Below are 21,851 nucleotides of genomic sequence, written 5' to 3' on the forward strand. Positions count from 1 at the left end.
ATGCCATTAAGAACATTCATGATGAATGAAAGGAAGTCAAAATTAACATTAACAAGAGTTTGAAAGAAGGTGATCCCAATGGACGACTTTGAGAGGCTCAAGACTTCAGTAGGGGAGGTAACTGCAGATGTGGTAAAAATAATAAGAGAACTAGAATTACAAGTAGAACCTGAAGATGTGACTGAATTGCTGCAGTCTCATGATGAAACCTGAATGGATAAGGAATTGCTTCTTACAGATGAACAAATAAAGTTTTTTGTTGTTGTTACTGTTTTTGAGACGGAGTCTCACTCTGTCACCCAGGCTGGAGTGCAGTGGGACAATCTCGGCTTGCTGCAACCTCTGCCTCCCAGGTTCAAGCGATTCTCCTGCCTCAATTTTCCAAGTAGCTGGGATTACAGGCCTGTGCCACCATGCCCAGCTAATTTTTGTATTTTTAGTGGAGATGGGGTTTCACCATGTTGGCCAGGCTGGTCTCAAACTCCTGACCTCAGGTGATCCACCCGCCTCAGCCTCCCAAAGTGCAGGGATTGCAGGCATGAACCTCCACACCTGGCCCAAATACAGTTTCTTTATGTGAAATTTACTCCTGGTGAACATGCTGAGAACACTGTCAAAATGACAAAAGACTTACAATATTATATAAACTTAGTTTATAGAGCAGTAGCAGAGTTTAAGATGATTGACTGCAGTTTTGAAAGAAGTTCCATGGTGTATAAAATGTTATCACATGCTACAGAGAAATATTTCATGAAAGGAAGAGTCAATCAATAAAGCAAACTTAATTGCTGTCTTATTTTAAGAAATTGCCCCAATTACCCCAACCTTCAGCCACCACCAGCCTGATCAGTCAGCAGTTGTTAACATTAAGGCAAGACCCTCTACCAGCAAAAAGATTATTACTCACTGAAGGCACAGATAATTGTTAGCATTTTTTAGCACTAAACTGTTTTTCAATTAAGGTATGTACATTTTTTAGACTTAGTGTGCTTAGACTACAATATAGGTGTAAACATAATTTTATATGTATGGGGAAATCAAAAAATTTGCATGACTTACTTTATTGCAGATGTCTAGAACTGAACATTTCCAAGGTATACCCAGTGTGTGTATTTATATGGGTAAGTGCACACACAGTGTTTGAATACTATATAAGTTTTAAATAATGTATATATACACAATGTTTAAAACTTACCTAGGTTTAAAATAATTAAGGAAAAATTTGCTTTCAAATTTAAAACCACATACAAAATTAAGATACTCTAATATCTTGTTTTAAAAGATTATTTCAGTAAATTTTAAACCTACTTCTATAGTAGGTGTATTTAGCAGGCATGTGTGTGAAGAAAAATAGTCCTTCAAGACTTCAGTTTTTTATAGTTTGTACCATGAGTGAGTTACGAATGAAGAGGAAAAGTAAAGGTGATGAATAAATAACTTTCCAAAGTAAACAGGCATCAACTTGCATTACAAAGAGAAAAAAACCTTTAATTGTATGCCAGTTTTTTAAATGCTCTTGAGATCAAATTGCACAACAGCTGTCTTCTGTAGTATATTTTGAGACACTTTGAAGTGACACAGGTTTTCTTATGCTTTACATTTTAATACTCTGGATCTTTTGGTTCCAGTAACTTTGAGGGGAAGTATCTTTTTTTTTTTTGAGACGGAGTCTCGCTCTGTCGCCAAGGCTGGAGTGCAGTGGCGCGATCTCAGCTCACTGCAACCTCCACCTCCAGGTTCAAGTTATTCTCCTGCCTCAGCCTCCAGAGTAGCTGGGACTACAGGTGCGCGCCACCATGCCTGGTTAATTTTTTGTATTTTTAGTAAAGACAGGGTTTCACTGTGTTAGCCAGGATGGTCTTGATCTCCTAACCTCGTGATCTGCCCAACTTGGCCTCCCAAAGTGCTGGGATTTCAGGTGTGAGCCACCACACCTGGCTGAGGTAAAATATCTTTTACCTCTGTAGCATTAATACAAACATTAGTTTAAGATTATTCCTCGTCCTCAAAATTGTGTCTTCAGTTTTTTCCCATGGCATGGAACCAACAGTGAGAAAAACTTATTGTTAGGACAGAGTCCATGGTCATGATTACATTTATTGAGCATTTATGTGCTGGACTGTACTAAACATTTGATATACATTATTTCCACTTACTCTTTAAACCTTTAGGATGGCCATTATCTTCAGTCTCACACATGAGAAAACTGAGGTGCTGAAAAGTCAATTAACTTGTCCATGTTCCTACAGTACCCTGCAGAGCTGGCATTTGAACCCAGATCTACTCACTCTTGAGCCTGATCTCTTGTACTCTTTCCCTCTGTATTTATGCCCTTTCTGCTTAAATAGAAAATATTTTAAATGAAGTCTTATTCTATGAGGAGAGCATCTCAGTGGTTGACACATATTCAATGTATACAACTCAACAGTCCCCTACACATACCATGGAGTAAATGTCATCTGTCCTATTTGAATTTACCAAGGTATTAAGCTTATGCTTAACCAGACCTATTTGATCAATTTTTTTTTCCTTTTGGGATGTAAAATTCCCCCAGCACCTAAATACAGTTTAAAAAACATTTTTTTTTTAACAGCTGCTGAATATGTCCAGGGAACTGAGTGACCTGAAGAAACACCTGAAGGAAGCCACGGCCGCCATTGCAGCCGACCCTCTCTATTCAGAGGGTGCATGGTCCGAGCCAACCTTCACGTCCACTGAAGCGGCCATCCAGTCCATGCTGGAGTGCCTGAAGAACAACGAACTCGGCAAAGCTTTGCGGCAGATCAGGGAGTGCAGGTGACTCTGCTGTTTCTTTAGAGGTGGTTGCAGGCAGTGCACACCTGGCTGTTCCTCTGATGGCGGGGGTCTAGCCCACTGCAGAAGGCTGGATGTTCTACAGGTCTCTTCTCAGATCTTTACCCTTGCCCAGCCAGAAACACTCAGCTTTCAGAACTTACATGTTGAAAGTGTTGGTGTTGGTTCTGGCCATTTGTCATCCCTAAAATGACAAAATGCTGAAGCACTTCAAAATATACCTTCATATAATTTTAAACTAACATTTGAATATATCCTTTTTGGTTTTGCCCCTACATTCTGGTACTGTATTCACATTCATTGAAACCAGAATGCTATAGCACATAAGGTAAATGTTTTAAGCATATCAGATTCCATTGTGATATTTTTATACTTTTGACATTTTATCAAGATACTCAAGATTCTAAAATTGATTATGAAGGAAACCACCACCACCGCAGCCCACCGTCTCTATTCAGAGGGTGCGTAGTTTCCACAGCTCTGATATACTACAACCCGCTCAATTGTTTACTTTAGATGAGTGAATAGCCTGGTATGGGAATTCCATCTCAATAAAGCCTTTTTTAAAAAGTAATATTTTTATATTAATGAAGACTCATAAGCTCCCAACTTTGTGACCAATAGTGCCTCTAATCTGTGCTATTCTTTTTGACTGCAGAAGTCTGTGGCCCAATGACATCTTTGGAAGCAGTTCTGATGATGAGGTCCAGACACTGCTGAATATTTATTTCCGTCACCAAACTCTGGGACAGACGGGTACTTACGCTCTGGTAGGGTCTAACCAGAGCCTGACGGAGATCTGCACCAAGCTGATGGAGCTGAACATGGAGATCCGGGACATGATCCGCAGGGCCCAGAGTTACCGCGTGCTTACTACTTTTCTTCCAGACTCCAGTGTTTCCGGCACTAGTCTCTGACAGGAGCCTCCTGTCCCCACTGGGTTCCAAACTGGCAGTGCTGCCATGCTGGGGCGACGTCATTCAGTGTCTTCTCAGCCTTCAAAAGGCTTGGACAGACTGTTCTCCCTCTTGTTACCTGTAGGGCTTTTTCTAAAGAGGATGGCAGAACTTCCAATGTGTAGCAATACTATAAGAACCAAGGTAGCTTAGAACATCCTGGACAGACTCCACCCGTCATGCTGTGTGGCACAAATGGGTTACATTTGACCGAGCATATGCAACTCACTACTGAAGAAGTGACTTCCGTTGCATACCAAAGCCGACTACACTGAACAGTACCTTCCTTTCTAGAAACAATTTTAGATTGGCAAAAGTGCAATGTTTTCTTCACTCAAAAAATTTTATATTCTCAAACATGTACATTCTCGCCCTTTCTTGTTCCTTTCTTGTTTCGTTTTCTTTTTCCTTTCTTTAGTGGGCTGAGAAAGGGGCAGGCAGAATGACGCTGGCCACTGAAAACTGTAAGATGGTCAAAAGCTGACAGCCTGTGTGTATGTGAAAAGGGAATTGTAAATGGACTGCAATGTAATGTACACTGTAATTTGAATAGAATTACTGTATCTAAAAGGAGCTGCTATGAAGTACCTTTCTTATGTTGCTAGGCTACTGTTTCTGAAGGCCCTGGATCTCTTCGCACCAAAAATGGTCCAGATAGACTCTTTTTAAGGATCTTGGCTGCTTTTTACTAGAAGGTTGCTTTTATGAGCATATTTATACTGCAGAAGGATGAGTGTTAATTTTAATTAACTTTGCCATTTTATAGAGAAAAACTATTCACAATGTAAATTCCAAGTCTTTTCACCAGTCAGGCATGCATATTTTAATATCCATTTGGATAGCCGAAAGTAGAATCATAAAGGTAAAATATGAGTTGTTACTTTGTTTCTTAAATGTCATACTTTATGTGTAATGTATATGTAAAGGGCCATTCTTCTCTCCTTAAACAATGCTGTCAAGTGTTCGATGTGTGCATGTGAACTTGTTGCACAGCAGAAACATTCAGAGTTTATCTATGTAACTTATTCGCTCTGTAAATACATTTAAAGTTTTTGTGATGTAAGCTTACTTGATATTCTGTTCAGAACTTTCTTTAGACTAAAAAAAAGACAAAATACGTGTTGACCATGGATTTTATTTCTGGTTAATGAAAATGTTTGCCCTGGGCACACATGAAGTTTTGCATGTGCATTGCCAAAGTAATAACCCCAAGGGACACCCCTCACATGTATGCTATGAATGGCATCCATGGGGGTCATGCCATGCATGGCCCTTATGAAGCTGGAGGTAAGTATAATCTCTTGGGAAGTTGGCTTCAAAACTGTGAGCTTCAATCAATTCTCTGTAATTAACCAAGGAAAAAAAAATCAGAAAAAAGTGAGAGCTCTAATTCCCCATAATCTATAATTAGGTTGTCATCCTTCAGATTTGGAAATTGATTCTATAGTGAGCAGAAAAAAGTAGTAGGAGTTTTAATTCTGTCACCAACACCTATCCGCTGCCTACCCACTAGGAAACAGGAACACAGGGAGAAACACGTAACAATCTCATTTATGCTGTCTCTCTGTTCATATTTTACTTGGACCAACAAATATAACTTGTTTTACTAGCACACGGCTACTGAATCATTGGCAGTAATATTCTAGGAGTATCCTACAGAAAAGAACCTAACCTAGGACTTTTCTGTTACCACAGATATAACTACTAGTAGATTTTAATAATTTTCTGAACTGCTGTATACATATTTTTCTTACAGTTTAATTTTTTTCAACTTGTCTGAAAGATGATTTGCTATGATTTGTACTAACAACTGAATCATCTCTCTGAAAAATACCTCATAAAATAAAGGTTTCTGTGGGTAACCACGATAGCCAACTTTCAGAGAGTTTTGTCGGAAGCCACAGTAGAAAGAACAGATTCGTCATGAACTGAATTTCCCATCATGCCTTCTTACCCAGCAGAGAACCACTGTGATGGTTTACTCTTTAAAAAAAAAATAGGATTTCAACAGTACATTGCAATCTAAGATACTAACACAGGAGGCAGAGGGGGTTTTTTTGTTTTTCTCAATTTTATTTTTAAAAGGAGATGTATTAATGTGAAAGATTTCTTCTACTTTTCCTCTATCTCTTCACCTCCTCTCCTTGAAGTGATGGGAAAAATTGTGTAGGATGCAGCACCACTCCCGCAGAGCCCAGCAATAACTTTAGATCCACCGGTCAAATCTTGTTGCCTATTGCTCTGTGCCTCTGTTACTGAAGCATTAATGTTAATTGCCTTCCCCAGGGATACAGAGAAATAGAGGTACCAAAGGAAAGGGTAGATATTTAACAGATGCCTCAGTGATAAGAAAGATTCCTCCTTGCATCTAACTGCTTTCTAGCACTAAAACATGATACACTTTTTATCCACCTGCAGAATAAAGCAACCCAGACAGGTGCTCTGTAACCTAGATGTAACCTGATTAAAATTATAGTCTCCAAATACAGTGTTTTAGAAAAGGCACTGTACATTTTTAGAGGCATGTGAATGTCATTCCCACCTCTTACCCATCTAACATAGGTGAGATGTTAAGAAAATGTGCTGGTGTTGCTGTGAAATAAAGATGCCTGTAATTATAGGCAACACACACATGTATGAACATCCAAAATTAGGTCTCAAGGCTCTTCTGGTTCCAAGTCCTAACAAACAATGATCTTTTCAGTGAACTGTAGAATTCTGGAAAGAATAAGCATACCTCCAAGCTGCTTACATCAATAGTTTACACGTGCTGCCAGATGCCTGCCTTAACAACAGAAAATCAGTGTCCATCGGTGAGTATTAAGGTGTGTTAATTGTATCTCAATAAAATTAGTTTTCAAAGTTTTCAATGCATTTATTTTGGATCAATTAATATTTGGATACCTATCATGAGCCAAGATATTTCTTCATTCAGCAAACATGTATTGCACACCCACTCTGGGCTAGGCACTGTTTTAGAGGATATGGCAGCCATCAAAACAGATGTGGTCCCTGTTCCCATAAGGCTCCTACATTTGAGTGGAGGAAGACGTACTTGTCTATGTTGGGTGGTGATTAGTGCCATGAAGAACAAAATGGATACAGCGAGTAACGGGGATGGGGCTATCTTAGCTATCATTCTAATAAGGTGGTATCTGAGGAGAGAGCTGAATGAAGTGGGGATACTATGGCTATCCAGGGAAAAGAGCATTCCAGCAAAGGAAAAGACACATGCAGTGACCCTGAAGGAGGAGTAGGATCACTTTGTCGAAGGGACAGCAAGGAAGCCAATGACTGAGTGAAATGAGTGAAGAGAGCGTTCAGAGAGGACAGCCGAAAGTTCTGTAAGCCACAGCAGGACTTTGTCCCTTGCCGAGCAAGATGGGAAGCCACTGGAGGTTTGCAGGCCGAGCTGTGACTTACATTTAAGAGGATTACTCCCTTTGGGATGATGAAAAAAAGTTCTATGACGAAAGTTTTGTTGTGGTGGCTATACAGCATTGCGAATGTACTTAATGCCAATGAAGTGTGTACTTTAAAATGGTAAATTTCATGTTATATGTTTTACCACAATAAAAATAATTGTTTTAAAGAATCACTCTGGCTGCTATGTGCAGAACAGACTGCAGATGGGCAGAGGTAGAAGCAGGAAGACTAGAAAGACAGCTGTGGCGATAATGCAGTCACCAGGCGATGCTGGCTTGGGCTAGGGTAATCACAACAGAAGTGATTAGTAGTGGGCATATTCTGCAAATAATTCAGAGCTAGAGCTAACAGGTCTTACCAACGACACAAAGAATGGGAGAGAGTTTGGCCCAAACAACTGGAGGAATGGAGTCGCCACTAACTGAGATGAGGGAATGCATGTTTGGGAGGTAGAAACCAAGACTTATTCTTCAGACATGTTAACTTTGAGATGTCTCATATCCAAGACAAAATGGTGAGTAAACAGGCGGATATGTGAGTCTGTGGTTGAGGAGCAAAGTCTGGGCTAAAGATATACATGTGGCATTTAAAGCCCCTGAGAAAAAAATAGGATACTCCCCTGCCTTGTCCAGCCAGGGACTGGGATCTCTCAAAAAAATCAGAGTGTAGGCGATGAGTTTGAAATCTCAGATGCACATTAAACCATGTGGGGGACTTAAAACACCAGCACTCAGGCTTCCTCTTAATTAATTTAATTGGCCTGAAGCTGTGCTCAAACTCCAGCACTGTTTAAGTTTCCCCAGCTGATTCTAATCCACTACCAAGATGGGAACATTGCTTTCTCCTTTCTCAGACCTAAGAATCACCCCAGGGTACTTGTCAAAAATGCAGAATCCCTCAGGGTGACCCCTCTAAAGACCAGTTTGGTAAATCCAGCACAGCGTCCCTCACATCGGCATTATAACAGTAGCTCCACTTTGAAAGACACTGAACTAAAATAAACTTCCTATATAGCAAAGTGCTCTTTCTTCCAAAGCACACCCCCAATCGTTTTCCCCACGTAGGTTGGTGGTGTAGTGATTCTACCCAAATCTGTCATTGAACTTTTTGTAACTTTCCTATTTGAGGTCACAGTGAGTGAGTGGCTAGAATTTACTGCATCCACTTACAGATCACTTTCCTGGCAGATGCCTCCTTCTCTGTCACCATCTTCTGTAGCCCAGATCCTGCTTTTAACAGCAAACTTGCATGGATATTGTATTCGAATTTCAGATTCCAAGAACTTGGGCCGCCTGGCATGAACTTCCAGGATCTCCACGGCCAGGAGAATGAAGAGATTCCTCCTGGCCCCGTTTACTATGTCCAACCCTTCTCTCCTCATCTCTATTTTTAAAAGCCCAGAGACTGAAATTCTTGCCACCTGGCTGTACTCTCCACCTCCTTTCCCAACCCCATCACTCTCATCCACAGCAGCGGCTGTGACTCTCAGTTGCATTAGAAGCATTGGGGAAGCTTTTTAAAAGTTCTGAAGTTTGGGCCCCACCCCGGCTCCCTTAAATCCTTTATAAGGCTCCTCTGATTATTTTGAATCGCAGCACGCTTAGGAACCGCTGGCCTTCTCCCTGCCCCTTATTCATCAGAGAGATGAGAGCTTCTCGCTCACCCCAGCTTCTGATGTCATTTCCAGGGCTTCAGCAGTCTTCTATATAACCTGTACAAAATCTTTTTTCTCTCATCCTGTTAATAACATTCTTACCTCCAGGCATTTTCACTCTTCTCTACCTTAGCCATCCAATTTCCTGGCTATACCAAAACCTGATCCACAGAAGTGAACCAGCTCCAGAATCCCACCTTCCCGCCCCTCCACTCAGGAATTTTCCCAGTTCCCCTTTAGTCCAGCCCCAACCCCTCTAACAATTCTCCCACCGTTAATATCAGTCTGTGGCCTCGCATGCCTTTACTCCCCTTTGGAGCATGTTTAAATTCCATGGATCGTTATAATCCCTCCTTTGCTGACATTCACAAGGGGTGCCCTACCCCTGTCTTCTGCTCTATCCTTTTACAATCAAAGGAACATCACTGCTCCCTCAGGGGCCAATCGCTCAGCTGGTTAAACCCCAAGCTTGGTTGAACCTAAAATTGACTCTTCCCACACCTGCTCCAGAAGTGTGACATTACTAGGATGAAGATCTTTCTAGAATGCAAGTCCCACTTGTAGCGTCACACTAATGACGACACTGGTAATGTCACATTTCTAATAATGTCTTCTAGTAATATCTTCTAGTAATGTCTCAACACTATTGGACAATCCTGTAATACACTATGCCTTCCTGATCATTTCAATTTCCTAATGCCTGAGAATCATTTCCCATATTTTCCTCTCTCCTCAGCATCCCACCTGTCTCAGCTGATGGCTGTGCTTCATAATTCATTGAGTAAACAAATGAGTCTCACCTTTCCCACCAAATATATAAAGTTATCTAACTAGCCCCGTGTTCTAGGAGCTCTATCCTTTTACAGTCGAAGGAACATCACTGCTCCCTCAGAGGCCAATCGCTCCACTGGCGCTCAGGACCCCGTCTCTGCTGCCTATTCAAGGGCTTTGCTCCTGCAGACATTCCCCTCCCTGCTCTGCCGTCACCTTCTCTCCACCAAATGATTCCCTTTAAGATGCCAACATACTCAGCGCCTCCCATTTCCCCAAATGCCATTCTAGCTATATCACCAGTTTCTCTACTTTCTTACAGCAAAACATCTAGGAAGTGCTACTTCTGTTCACTGTCTGATTTAACACTGGCTTTCACCGACACTATTCCATGGAAACTTCTCTCTTCAATCTCACCAGTCACCTCCTCTTTCATGTAACCTCTCAGTTCCTGCTACTCCAAATACAGTCTGGGGAACCAGCAACATTGATCACATCTGGGAGCTTCCTAGATTTAGTCTCAACCCCAGACCTACGGAATCAGAATCGTCATTTAACAAGCTCACCAATGACTCCTGGGACGTGAAGCTTTTAGAAGCACTGCCTCAGTGTTGGTATGCCCCAGAGCCCTGTGTTGTACTCCCTTTTTATTTTTTCCTGCTTCTGTGAAACTTTTTTAATTTTTTAATTCTTTTATTTCCATGGGTTACTGGGGAGCAGGTGGTATTTGGTTATATGAGTCAGTTCTTTAGTGGTGATTTGTGAGATTTTGGTGCAGGTGATCCCATCCAGGCCCATGGCTTTAAAGACTGTCTCCTTTTTATCTCCAAGTCTATCCCTAGCCCTGGCTTATCTCCTAAACTCCAGATACATATATCTAATCGGCTACATGGCATTTCCAGTTGGATGTCTCCAACACTTCAAACTTATGTTGAAAACAGAAGCCCCTCCCACATCATAACTAGCTCCACTAAAATAAGAGGTAAATGTATTGAACCCTCAAAGTGACAGGCACTAATTACTCTAAGTGATAAACATGCCTCAACTCCTTTAGTTCCTATCTCTTGGTTGTGTGAGGACTATCATTATCCCTATTTTGCAGATAGGTAAACTGAGGGGTAGAGAGCCACTTGCCCAAAATTATCTATCTATCTCCTAAGTATGGCACCCAGGATTTGCAATTAGGTAACCTGGCTCCAGAACATGCCTCCTAACTGGCATACCGCTCAATTCCATTCATGCCACAGCTCAAAGCAGAAATCTAAGCGTCATTGTTTATTTCCTCCATCTTCCACTGCCACCCCATCACATTTTCAAACATTATCTTAAACCCATGGATTTCTTCCTCTCTGGACACCACCCTTGTCCAAACTATCATTTTGTTCATGTGTTCATTAACCTCCCAACCACCTCCCTCCTGCCATTCTACCTAGTCTCCCTCTAAAGGGAGCTTTTTGAAGTGAGACTGTGTCTGCCCTGGTGAAAGCCCCTCACAGGCCATCATTTGCTTTAACATGGTCTTGAGAACCCTTTGTGATCAGAGCCCTGTCTTCCGCAGCCTCTTCCCCACGTCAGCCCTAGGGTGCTCCTATTCCTCAGCCCCTCAAGGCCTTCGCTCCTGCTGTTCCCTTGGATCAAAATAATCTTCTCCCAGCTCCCTTCATCCTGCAGGTCTCAAACTCATGTCACCTCTTCCCAGCCACCCTGTCTAAAGGGTTACTCTATCATAGCACCCTGTTTCCTTCATGCCATTTATCACAATCTGAACTTGGGAAGAAGTATAAATGTAATTGTGAAAGCACGGAGCAAGTCCTACTCTACCTGGTTTAAATCCTGGCTCTCCTCTCGGGCCTCTGTGTGCCTCCATCTCCTCATCTATGAAAAGGTACAAGAGCTCCTACGTCATAGGGCTGCTGTGGTGAGTCACAGCAATGCATGGCAGATGCTGAGCGCTGCTTCAGCATTTGCTGTAATTGTGTATACTTGAAGGAAGGACCTTGCCTTGCCCCTTCAATCATCTCTATATTCCCAGTGCTTAGAACATCTGACTTATAAAAATTTGTCAAATGAATGGCTATTTTTCCTCTTCATTGTTCCCCTTCATATAAGTGACAGTATCTACCATTTCCCAATGCTCTATATTGATGTTTTTACCCTAGGATCACCAATTAATGTGCCTTCATGGTCTAGTTCACATGCATTTATTTTATTCTATTCACATTGTACAATTGTTACACAACCTACAAAAAGAACAAAAGCCTAGTCCATTTTCCAGTGCCAGGTCAGAACCGAGTTGCAGAAAAGGAAGACAGCACAATAAGTTACAAGAAGAGCTCAGGGGTGCTATACAAGTCACATGACATATTTAAAGCTGTAAATATTGCCACAGGAGAATCTCTTGTCTTTGCAGCGACCACACAGTTCTTGTCGATGAGGCCTCCTTAGATCAATATGTCTTTTCTTTTGAGGACAGGAACAATGAGACTTTGAGCAGGTCTTTAGGAAACAAGAGTTTGGATGCTAAATGATCAGTTTAGTGTTTCAAATATAATCCTCAAATCACAGTATTTCTCCCTATTGCCCTATTCCTGATACCTCCATCCTCTGAGTCCTATGAGAAGGCCAAGACAAAGTTGTACAAAACTGCTTGTATCACATTAAATGTCAAATATTTTTTTCAAGATAAATGATCACAGAAGATATTCAAGAGAATATTGCTGAGACAATCAAGACAACATAATGTGAAAGAAGAATTTAAGAGTTTTGTAGAGTTTCTTCACTATGTAGATTTTCACATTTATAGCTGAACAAATCAAGACAATGTAATGTAAGAGAAAAAAGATTAAGTCAAGAGTTTTGTAGAGTTCCTTTACTATGTTTGTATATTTGTAGGCAGGTCAGAGTGAGTGACAGTGGGTAGGAATTAAATGAACATTTTCAAAAAACTAGAGGCCAAGCGCGGTGGGTCATGCCTGTAATCCCAGCACCTTGGGAGGCCAGGACAGGTGGATCACCTGAGGTCAGGAGTTTGAGACCATCCTGGCCAACAGGGTGAAATCCTGTCTCTACTAAAAATAGAAAATTAGCTGGGCATGGTGGCACATGCCTGTAATTCCAGTTACGTGGGAGGCTGAGACAGGAGGATCACTTGAACCCGGGAAGCAGATGTTGCAGTGAGCTGAGATTGTGCCACCGCACTCCAGCCTGGGCAACAAGAGTAAAACTCCATCTCAAAAAATAAAAATAAAGACTAAAGCAAAGGTTCTCAACCAGGGGTGATTTTACTCCTCCCATCTCCACCCCCAGTGGACATTTGGCAATGTCTAAATATATTTGGGTTGTTATAACTGGGAGAGAGGGGTATTCTAGAGAAAATTAAATGTTTCTTTCCAGACATGCCCAATCTTTACTAGGATCTAAAATAGTGCCTTTCAACCATTATCCCTTTGTCTTCCAATAATTAAAATTAACATCCTATGGAAACTGGAATGCTACCCCCTTTCCATCCCCCAGTCCTGCTAATCTTTGACAATGATAATCACTGCTGTATTTTCTATATGTCCCCTAGTCACATAGAACAAGTCAAGATTTACCTTTTTATATTGTGAAAATAGGCATTTTTATTCTTCTAATTGCAGCCTTAAATATGATTTAATCAAATTGTTCTGTTGAAGAGTGTGCCACCTTATAAGAAAATTCTAATAGGTAATACTCACACGGTGCTTACTATGTGCCTAGCACTCTCTTAAGCACTTTATATGTATGAATTCATTTAATTCTCACAACATCCTTACAAAGAAAGGATCAATAAAATAAGGATTTACCCTAAAGGTAGATTTCTGATTCTGGAAACAGAGGATTAGGTAATTCTAACCAAGCCTCCTGGACAACTAGAAAAGCTGAGCTAAAAATAAATAACTGTTTGAAGCACTGGGAAATTATGAGCATTAGAAAAGAAAACCCAGAAATAGATGTGAGCTTGACATCTGGGACTGTTTACTCTCACTATAGTTTCACATGTGCTAGCTAGCCCTCAGTCAGAAATAACCAGGTGCCATATATGAGGAGACAGAACAACATATTTGAAATTTGAAAGGACAGCAATAGACTCACAGGGTATTGAGTGAAAGGAGTTCTGAAACAGATTTTAAAATTGCTATGTTAATATGTTCAAGGAAATATAACTAATATTTCCAGCAGAAAAACTGAAGTTTACTTTAAAAGAAATAGAAATTTTAGAACAGAAAAATACAATAAATGAAATCAATAGTTCAATGGATGGGTTTAATCGTAGATTAAAAAGAGCTGAGATGAGAAATACAAATGGAAGATGGTTTAGTAGATGATACCCAGCCTAAAGCAAGAAGAGCTAAAAGAATGGAAAGTATAGAAAACAGCATAAGAGACAGAAAGAGGCCAGGTACAGTGGCACTGCTGTAATCCCAGCACTTTGGGAGGCAAAGATCATTTGAGGTTAGGTGTTCAAGACCAGCCTGGCCAACATGATGAAACCCCATCTCTACTAAAAATACAAAAATTAGCCAGGTGTGGTGGCGGGCGCCTATACTCCCAGCTACTTGGGAGGCTAAGGTAGGAAAATCACTTGAACCTGGGAGATGGAGGTTGTAGTAAGCAGAGATCGCACCACTGCACTTCAGCATGGGCAAGAGAGAGAGACTCTGTCTCAAAAAATAAAAAGGAACAAATATGGTGCCATGGCCTAATATGAGTAATGGGAAGAGAGAGAAGGAATAGGAGCAGAAGTAACGTTTAAAAAGATAATGGTTGATCATTTTCCAAAAGTAATGAAAATCTTCAAGCTACAGTCTCAAAAAACACTATTAACCTCAAGCAAGATAATTACAAAGAAACCAGAACTAGGCACATCATTGTAAAACTGCTGAAAACAACAACACAGAGAGAAATCAGAGAAGAGAAGTAAACAGATTTAAGAAAGGGAGAGAGAAGAGGAGATTACTTCAAAAGAGCTGCAATAAGAGCTGTATTGTTTCACAGAAACAAATTCAGATCCTTAAAGGGCAGAGAGAACTATTTCCAACTATACCCAGAAAGAACTATACCCAGAAAAAATATCTTAAAAAGATGTCCAGAAGAAATAGAATTTGTCACCTCCATACCAATACTGTGGAAAATACTGAAGTTCAAGTCAAAGGAAAGTGGCCCCAGAAACAAAAAAACACAATGAATAACAAAGACTGTGTAGCTAAAACTAAATGAATATTGACGATACAAAATAATCTTGTAAAGTTTTAAATATAGGTAAAATTAATATACAACAACAACATGTAAGTTAGGATGAGATGATATGTAGTTAGAGCTTCTAAAGTCATTGTATTGACTGTGAAAGGCAAGATTAACAATTTAGACTTTCCCAAGTCAGACAGTCATGATGTTATCTCTATGGTAACCACAAAAGGACATTAAAGAATAATAGAAAGGAAAACTGAATAATTTTTTTATAAAACCAATCCAAGTGAACACAAGAGAAAAGAAAAAGGAGTGGAGAAGAAAGAAAATACATTTAAACCCAGTTTAATAAGTAGTTATACTGAGCATCATCAGACCAAGAATGTCGGACTATAAAATCTGAGGATTAATCACTTACAAGTCTTCAAATTATCACTTACTTCTACTAATTATAGAAAAAGAAATCTTTTTAACTAAGTGAAGGACTTAGGTTAAAAAAAATTATTGATTATGAAAATCAAGTTAAGGATCTCACCTAATTCTGTGAATTTCTAAACATTGGAGACACCATGGAATCCAGTCAGAGCTTTAATACTATCCATCTAACCTTAGGAAAGTTATTTTGAACTTAGCTTTCAGATCTATAAAATAGGAATAACATCTCCCACAAAGATTAGGTGATAGGAGATAATGCATGTAAAGCACTAGCCCAAAATTTGGCATTTAGTAAACAGTTAACAGCAGTTACCTTTTAAAATTCTAACAATGCACAGGGTGTCAGAGAAAAACAAACACACCCCAAAAGGCAACTCGAAACAGTGAATCTTTCTCCCTTTCCCTTCCAAACAGATGCAAACTATAACTTATGCTTTAATTTTTCTAAAATATAAAATTTCAAACATATAGAACATTCCTATTCCAACATCCAGCTCTATCAAATCCTAACGTGTTGTCACAGAGGCTTCATTTTAGGAATGAAACATTATAAACACAATGGAAGTGTTCCATATGCTCACCTGACATTGGATTGCTTCTACTCGATAAGGGTTAAAACTCTTTTGGCATTTACAACAGAGTTGTTTGAAATAAACCTAAAGAGAAATATGGGTTTTTAAAATACAAGCTTTTATACACACCCACACTCCACACAGGCTCCCAGTTCTTAAGTAATCCATTCCCTTGCCTTGTATCTTGCTTGTACCAACCTCCACCCTTGAGGCTTTAAGCTGTACTGGTTCTTATTAGTCACTCTCTTACTCTTTGAATCTAATTTTCCTTACCTGTAAAATTGGAATAATACTATTTTTTTGGTTTGTTTTTGAGACGCAGTTTTGCTCTTGTTACCCAGGCTGGAGTGCAATGGTGCAACCTCCGCCTCCCAGGTTCAAGCAATTCTCCTGCCTCAGCTTCTCAAGTAGCTGGGATTACAGGTGCCCACCACCACACCCGGCTCATTTTTTGTATTCATAGTAGAGATGGGGTTTCACCATGTTGGCCTGGCTGGTCTCGAACTCCTGGCCTCAAGTGATCCACCCACCTCGTCCTCCCATAGTGCTGGGATTAGAAGCCTGAGCCACTGCAACTGGCCCGAATAATACTATTTATACTTTTTCCATAGTTCTGAAAATGCCCCAATAATGTACACCAAGTATCCCAGTAGACGCTCAATGGGAAGTGGCTGTTACACTTTTTGTCCTGGTCTATTAGTTCCTACATGTTTCATTTTTCAGTGTTTCCCAGCTTAAACTTTAAATTACTTGTGGTTACCCGTCAATACCACGTGGTCTCTAGACTTCGTGTAATTTCTTGTGCACACTTTCTCCCTGCCTTGCTTGGTGAACTCTTCCTCCTATTTATTCTTTAAAATCCTGCTTGGACATCAAGCTGTCTTCCCTCAGACAGGGCTAATCCCCCCCTTCCTGTGCTATCTCTGTACAGCTTCCATATGAAGGATGCTAAGGCATGCGTTGCCAAATTACATCTTGTTTCCATCCCTCCTATCAAAATAAACTCCTTGAGAACGAGTTCTATGTTTTGTTGTTTGTATCCTAGTGCCTTGGAATGTTTGAATTAAACTCGTTTTTCTTCTGGCAAGAGAAGGAAAGTAAATTTAACTTCAACTTAAAAAATCTATTCACTCTCTAGGTCTCTAGCAAATGGCTAGTGTGAGAAGTCAAGTTTTCATTCGGAAGTCAATGCCTTTTTGCCCTCTCCCTCCAGTCCTTTGGCCAGTAAGGCAATCTCTAAACATGCGACAGCACAGGGCATTCACATTCAAATGCTTACGGAGGTTAATAACATCCGGCCATGTAGACTGCTGCAAAACGAGCTAAACAGGCCAAGGAAAAGGAGACGCAGACTCAGGGCAGCCTGCTGTTGTCATTCTCAAACGAGGGTCGATAATGACCAGAGCCTATGATATTCATGAAAATGCAGAAATGCAGAATTTAACGTGAAGTCTTTTCCAATCTTAATATGTCGGCAATTAAATTAGGAAGGGGGCAAAAGCAACCCTCCACGTAGCCTAAGTCAGCCTCCTACAGGCTCATCTTTACAGTAAGTTTTTTCACTTATTGCCCCACCTTGTGGACAAACGTGGAAATTTCCTAGCGCTAAGGCCCAGACCTTTTCCAAACGTACCAACCAAAAAACGATTACAAAAACTTCCAACGTACACAAGGACAAAGGTTCATCTAAGTCACCTGACATTTTGTCAAATATAACACCAGAATCTGGTTCGGTAACTCAGGTGGACAGTCCAATTCGGTTCCATTCAAACATTCATTCAGCACTTCCGGCACACCTGGCACTGGGGATGCCACCACGATCAAGACAGGGCTGTGAGAGCCACGCTCCCTCAGGAATCAGATTCTTCCCCGCTTACATCTGTGCCCACCCCATTCTCCTCTCACGTGCCATTCACTTTTACTTACCTTGTTAGTTCCAGAAATGCACCACACGTAAGCACTCTCCCACCTGGTCTTACAATCTTTGCAGTGAAAATAGCCGTATTTTGGTTCCAAAAACTGAAAATAAAGGGGGAAAGTACTTTACCATCATGCAAAGAGAAAAAAACCAGATCCTTCTTTCCTTACGGCTTTGTATAAGGAAAATATAACTTGTTTAACCTCACTATATTCTCAAAACTACTGCATTCATTCAGTTTCTCATCTCTCTTAAAGGCGACGCTGGGATTCTTCTTGCTGCCATCTTTTGTGTTTTTCCAATTCATTATCCACAACGCCAGCGGCAAATCTTCCCAAAACGAAAGTCTGATTTCATATTTCATAGACTTGAAGCCCTTCTTCGTCTCCAAATTCCCCAAGAGCAGTGGTTGCCAGACTGTTGGTTTTCACAGGCTTACTTGGGTTGGCACCTACTTTACTGAAAACTTACCAAACATACAGGCCACGTGAAATACATGTTTTTAGAGCTCCCTCTCCTTCCCCAAGTACATGGAGGAAGAGAGAGAAGATTTTGCTTTTATTGCTCCCATAGATGAAAAAGGAGGGAGAGGATGGGGCTGACCGAGAACTAAGAGGGAAGAGAGGGCCCACCTGGAAGTTAGGCCTCCGGAGCGGCTTGGCGGCGGTGTCTCCAGGCGCCTGCTTGCTCTTGGTTTCCTGAGAGCGCGGGGCGTCTTTTTCCCGCGATTCCTCCAGCTGCCCGGGTTCCTCCTGCCTGTCAGCTTCTGACCGTGGTGGTGGTGACCGCGGCTGGCTGGCCTCTGCAGGGCCCGGGAGTGCCTTGCTCTCCCTGTCATCCTCATCCCTCCGCAGGCGGATCAAGGCCCTGTGGCCGGTGGCAGGCGAAGTGACCCCGCAGGCTGGCAGGGGGTCCCGGGGGTCTCTGACGTCCCAGGAGGAGCAGCTGCTCAGGGTGCGAGGCCCCAGCGAACACTGCACAGCCTTGTCCACCCGCGGGCTCACCTGCACGCCCACCTCCTTGGTGTCGGCTTTACACAGCCGCGGGCTCAGGCTGGGGTTCATCTGGGAGAGAATGGCCTTAAACTGCGCCCTCTTGGAAGGGTCCATGCAGTAGTCAGGGGCGTTCGCAGGCACCAGCAGCCCTGGCCTAGCCAGGAAAATGGGGGGACCCATATTTTGTCTCCAGTCGGGCTGTTTGTGCCCTGAGAGTCCAGGCTGGCCTAAAGGTACTGTGTGTCCATAGCCCTGGTACAAGCCATAGGGAACACGGACAAATCGCTCCATCCGCTCAGCAGGTGCTCAGGCGCAGCCTAATATCCTACTGCGGTTTGTGTCCCTATTTTGCCTTCCTCCTTCACCCGCCCCTTCTTTCTCCTGATCAAGTTGGTTCAGATTCATTCCTGGCTTCTCCATTTATTTTAGATTCTAATGGGAGCTGCTGCCTATTACCCTGATTGAGGGAGAGAAGCTCTATCTACAGATGTCTAATTGCCACCTGATTCCTACCTAATTGCTTTTCCCTATCTCTTCAATTCACTGTTCGGGAATCTTTTTTCACAGCTGTTTTTGATTTCCAGCTTATTCACACACATGCTATAGTTAGTGACTCATTCATTTATTCCTGTAGTGACCATTCCAAAGATCCTTTGTAAGATAATGTGGTGATGTTAATTGGTACAGACATTATGGACAACAGTATGGAGGTTCCTCAAAAAAGTAAATAGAAGTACCAGATAATCCAGCAATCCCACTACTGGGTATTTACCCAAAGGAAATGAAATCAATATCCTGAAGAGGTATCTTCACTTCCTTGTTTATTGTAGCATTATGCACGATAGCCAAGTTATGGAACCAACCTGTCTGTTAACAGATAAATGGATAGAGAAATTGTGGCATGTATTTATACAATGGAATATTAGCCTTAAAACAGGAGATCCTGCCATTTGCAACAAATTGGGTGAAACTGGGGGGATATTAGGTAAATTGAAATAAGCCAAATAGAAAAATACTGCATAAACTCACTGATATGTGGAATCTGAAAAAGTCAAATACATACAAGCAGAAAGTAGAATGGTGGTTACCAGGGACAGGAAGTTGGGAGGAATGGAGAGAGATTGGTCACAGCCTATAAAGTTACAGTTAGAACAAATGAGTCTAGAGATCTAATGTATGGCATAATGACTACAGTTAACAATACTGTATTTTATACTGGAAATTTTCAAAGAGATATTTCAGGTGCTCTTACCACACACGAAAGAAAATTATGTGAAGAGATGATATGTTAATTGCTTGACTGTAGTAATCATCTCACTATGTACATATATCAAAATATCATGTTGTGCACATTAAATACATACAACTTTTAGAAAATAATGGGTTTTGTTTTGTTTTGTTTTTTTGAAATGGAGTCTCATCACTCTGTCTCCCAGGTGGGAGTGCAGTGGCATGATCTCAGCTCACTGCAACCTCCTGGGTCTACCTCCTGGGTTCCAGTGATTCTCTCTTTTCAGTCTCCCAAGTAACTGGAATTACAGGTGCTTGCCACCACACACAGCTAATTTTTGTATTTTTAGTAGAGACGGGGTTTCGCCATGTTAGCCAGGCTGGTCTCGAACCACTGACCTCAAGTGATCTGCCCACCTCAGTCTCCCAGAGTACTGGGATTACAGGCGTGAGCCACCGCACCCAGCTGGAAATATGTTTTTAATCAAAATTAAACCATATTGTAAATTGAATACAAATAGGAAATTGAGCAGCTGGACTAGAAGATAATAGGTTTTTTTAAAGTCTATTATGGTAGAGCTAATGAATGGCAAGTCCCTGGTACAAAGAGAACAAAAATCAAAAAGGTGTGAAGGTGTATATAATGAGAAAATGCATTTCAGAGACTTGTGTGGCATGCCACGGGTTCTCATTAGTCCACTCCTAGTGAGACACCCCTCTCCCCAAAAAAGGGGACAAAGCAAATTGTTCTGATTTATAGAGTAAATAAATCACAGGTTAGTTAAATGTATAAAGTCAAATGGACTAGAATTCAAACCTGGGTCTTACTACCAGGCACTGACAATACTGACCAATTTATAGGATTGCTGTAAGATTAAACATGATATTGCTTAAAAGTGCAAAGCAGAATGCTTAAAAGTGCAAAGCAGAATGCCTACCTCATAAAACGTTCGGTAAGTAGTGCTATTATTAGTAAGGATCACAGACTTGTGTTTCTTTGTGAATTAGACTTACAGCAAAAGCTTTAGAATCTATCTGCATTAGTAAGGTCTCCTGCTACATACTGATTATGAAACTAAAATGATACCTAAGGAACCAAGTGGAGCCTACCCTTTTTCTAATCCAAGGTTGCTTCTGTTTACTGCTGAAGCACCTTCTAGAAGGAGCAAGGCCACCATGGGCAACTCTCACTGAATCCATTTGAAGGCTCTGTAGGTCTTACAACAAACCCTCTTCAGCCTTGTATTATGCATGTCACAGAATCTACGAATTCAGAGATAAAGTCAGGTCTTCCCGTTCACCCTGTGAGGAACACAGGTGATCCGAATCCTAAGAATGCAAAAGATACTACCGAGGCCTGCGGAGCGAGGTACCTAACACTATATGAGCGAGTTAAGATGGGTTTCACAATTTTTCAAGCAAGGAAACGGGCTCGGAGGTCTTGAACACCTGCTACCCAAGAGCAGCACACTTACTGGAACTAAAATCCTCTGATTTCAAATAACAGCCCCGCCCACTACCACGAAGTGAAGAAGTCATCCACACTCCAAGCTTTTGTAAGATCGGCTCGCTTTAGGGAACAGGTTTTGAGAGAACATCCCTTTTAAGGTCAGAACAAAGGTCTTTCAAAGCTCCCAAGTCACGTCCGGAGGGCGCTCACCCTTGGGGCTCCAACAGGAGCTGGAGCAAAAAGAAAGAGATCGGGGACTTGGAGTAGGCATAGGGGCGGCTCCTTCAAGAAGGGTGGTCTGGGATTCTTAAGGGTCAGCGAGAAGGGGAGACACACTCTAGCTGCCGCTTTATTCGGTCCGAGACTGACGGTCGTGACGTCTGACAAGCAATTTCTTTTCGCCACACTGAGAAACACCCACA

General features: G+C 41.4%; 2 protein-coding genes across 9 annotated transcripts in view; one reads left to right on the forward strand and one right to left on the reverse strand.

Annotated features, from left to right (window-relative positions):
- The window catches only part of FRY (FRY microtubule binding protein), a 455,382-nt gene extending 448,017 nt beyond the window's left edge, over positions 1 to 7,365 (forward strand). For all 7 annotated transcript variants that reach the window (XM_064361739.1, XM_064361738.1, XM_012465518.3 and 4 more), the window contains 2 exons: positions 2,594 to 2,796; positions 3,473 to 7,365. In XM_064361739.1, coding sequence (XP_064217809.1) covers positions 2,594 to 2,796; positions 3,473 to 3,731 — 462 coding nt within the window. In that variant the 3' untranslated portion in view covers positions 3,732 to 7,365. The remainder of the gene's footprint in view (positions 1 to 2,593; positions 2,797 to 3,472) is intronic.
- Positions 7,366 to 11,732: 4,367 nt separating this feature from the next.
- ZAR1L (zygote arrest 1 like) lies at positions 11,733 to 21,814 on the reverse strand. 2 transcript variants are annotated; one of them, XM_064361740.1, is made up of 6 exons: positions 21,766 to 21,814; positions 21,090 to 21,308; positions 18,387 to 19,206; positions 17,763 to 17,855; positions 15,846 to 15,920; positions 11,733 to 12,117 (listed from the first exon to the last, which is right to left on the reverse strand). In XM_064361740.1, the coding sequence occupies exons 3-6, from the start codon at positions 19,038 to 19,040 to the stop codon at positions 11,974 to 11,976; spliced, it is 966 nt and encodes a 321-aa protein (XP_064217810.1). In that variant the 5' UTR covers positions 19,041 to 19,206; positions 21,090 to 21,308; positions 21,766 to 21,814; the 3' UTR covers positions 11,733 to 11,973. The 2 variants fall into 2 exon arrangements, with proteins under 2 accessions (XP_064217810.1, XP_012320949.1); XM_012465526.2 differs by lacking the exons at positions 21,090 to 21,308; positions 21,766 to 21,814 and having other exon boundaries at positions 11,818 to 12,117; positions 18,387 to 19,374.
- Positions 21,815 to 21,851: the final 37 nt, after the last annotated feature.

The sequence above is a fragment of the Aotus nancymaae genome, unplaced genomic scaffold (assembly GCF_030222135.1).
Source record: "Aotus nancymaae isolate 86718 unplaced genomic scaffold, 86718_ANA_hifiasm-v0.15.2.pri h1tg000043l, whole genome shotgun sequence".
Lineage (NCBI taxonomy): Eukaryota > Metazoa > Chordata > Mammalia > Primates > Aotidae > Aotus > Aotus nancymaae.

Bases quoted from the DNA above. Each gene is read 5' to 3' on its own strand.
- ZAR1L (XM_064361740.1), bottom strand. From the start codon at position 19,040: ATGGAGCGATTTGTCCGTGTTCCCTATGGCTTGTACCAGGGCTATGGA. The intron at 17,856-18,386 runs GTGGGCCCTCTC...CTTTATTTTCAG, and splicing joins TCCGGAGGCCTAACTTCCAG to TTTTTGGAACCAAAATACGG. The intron at 15,921-17,762 runs GTAAGTAAAAGT...ATTTCTCTTTAG, and splicing joins GCATTTCTGGAACTAACAAG to GTTTATTTCAAACAACTCTG.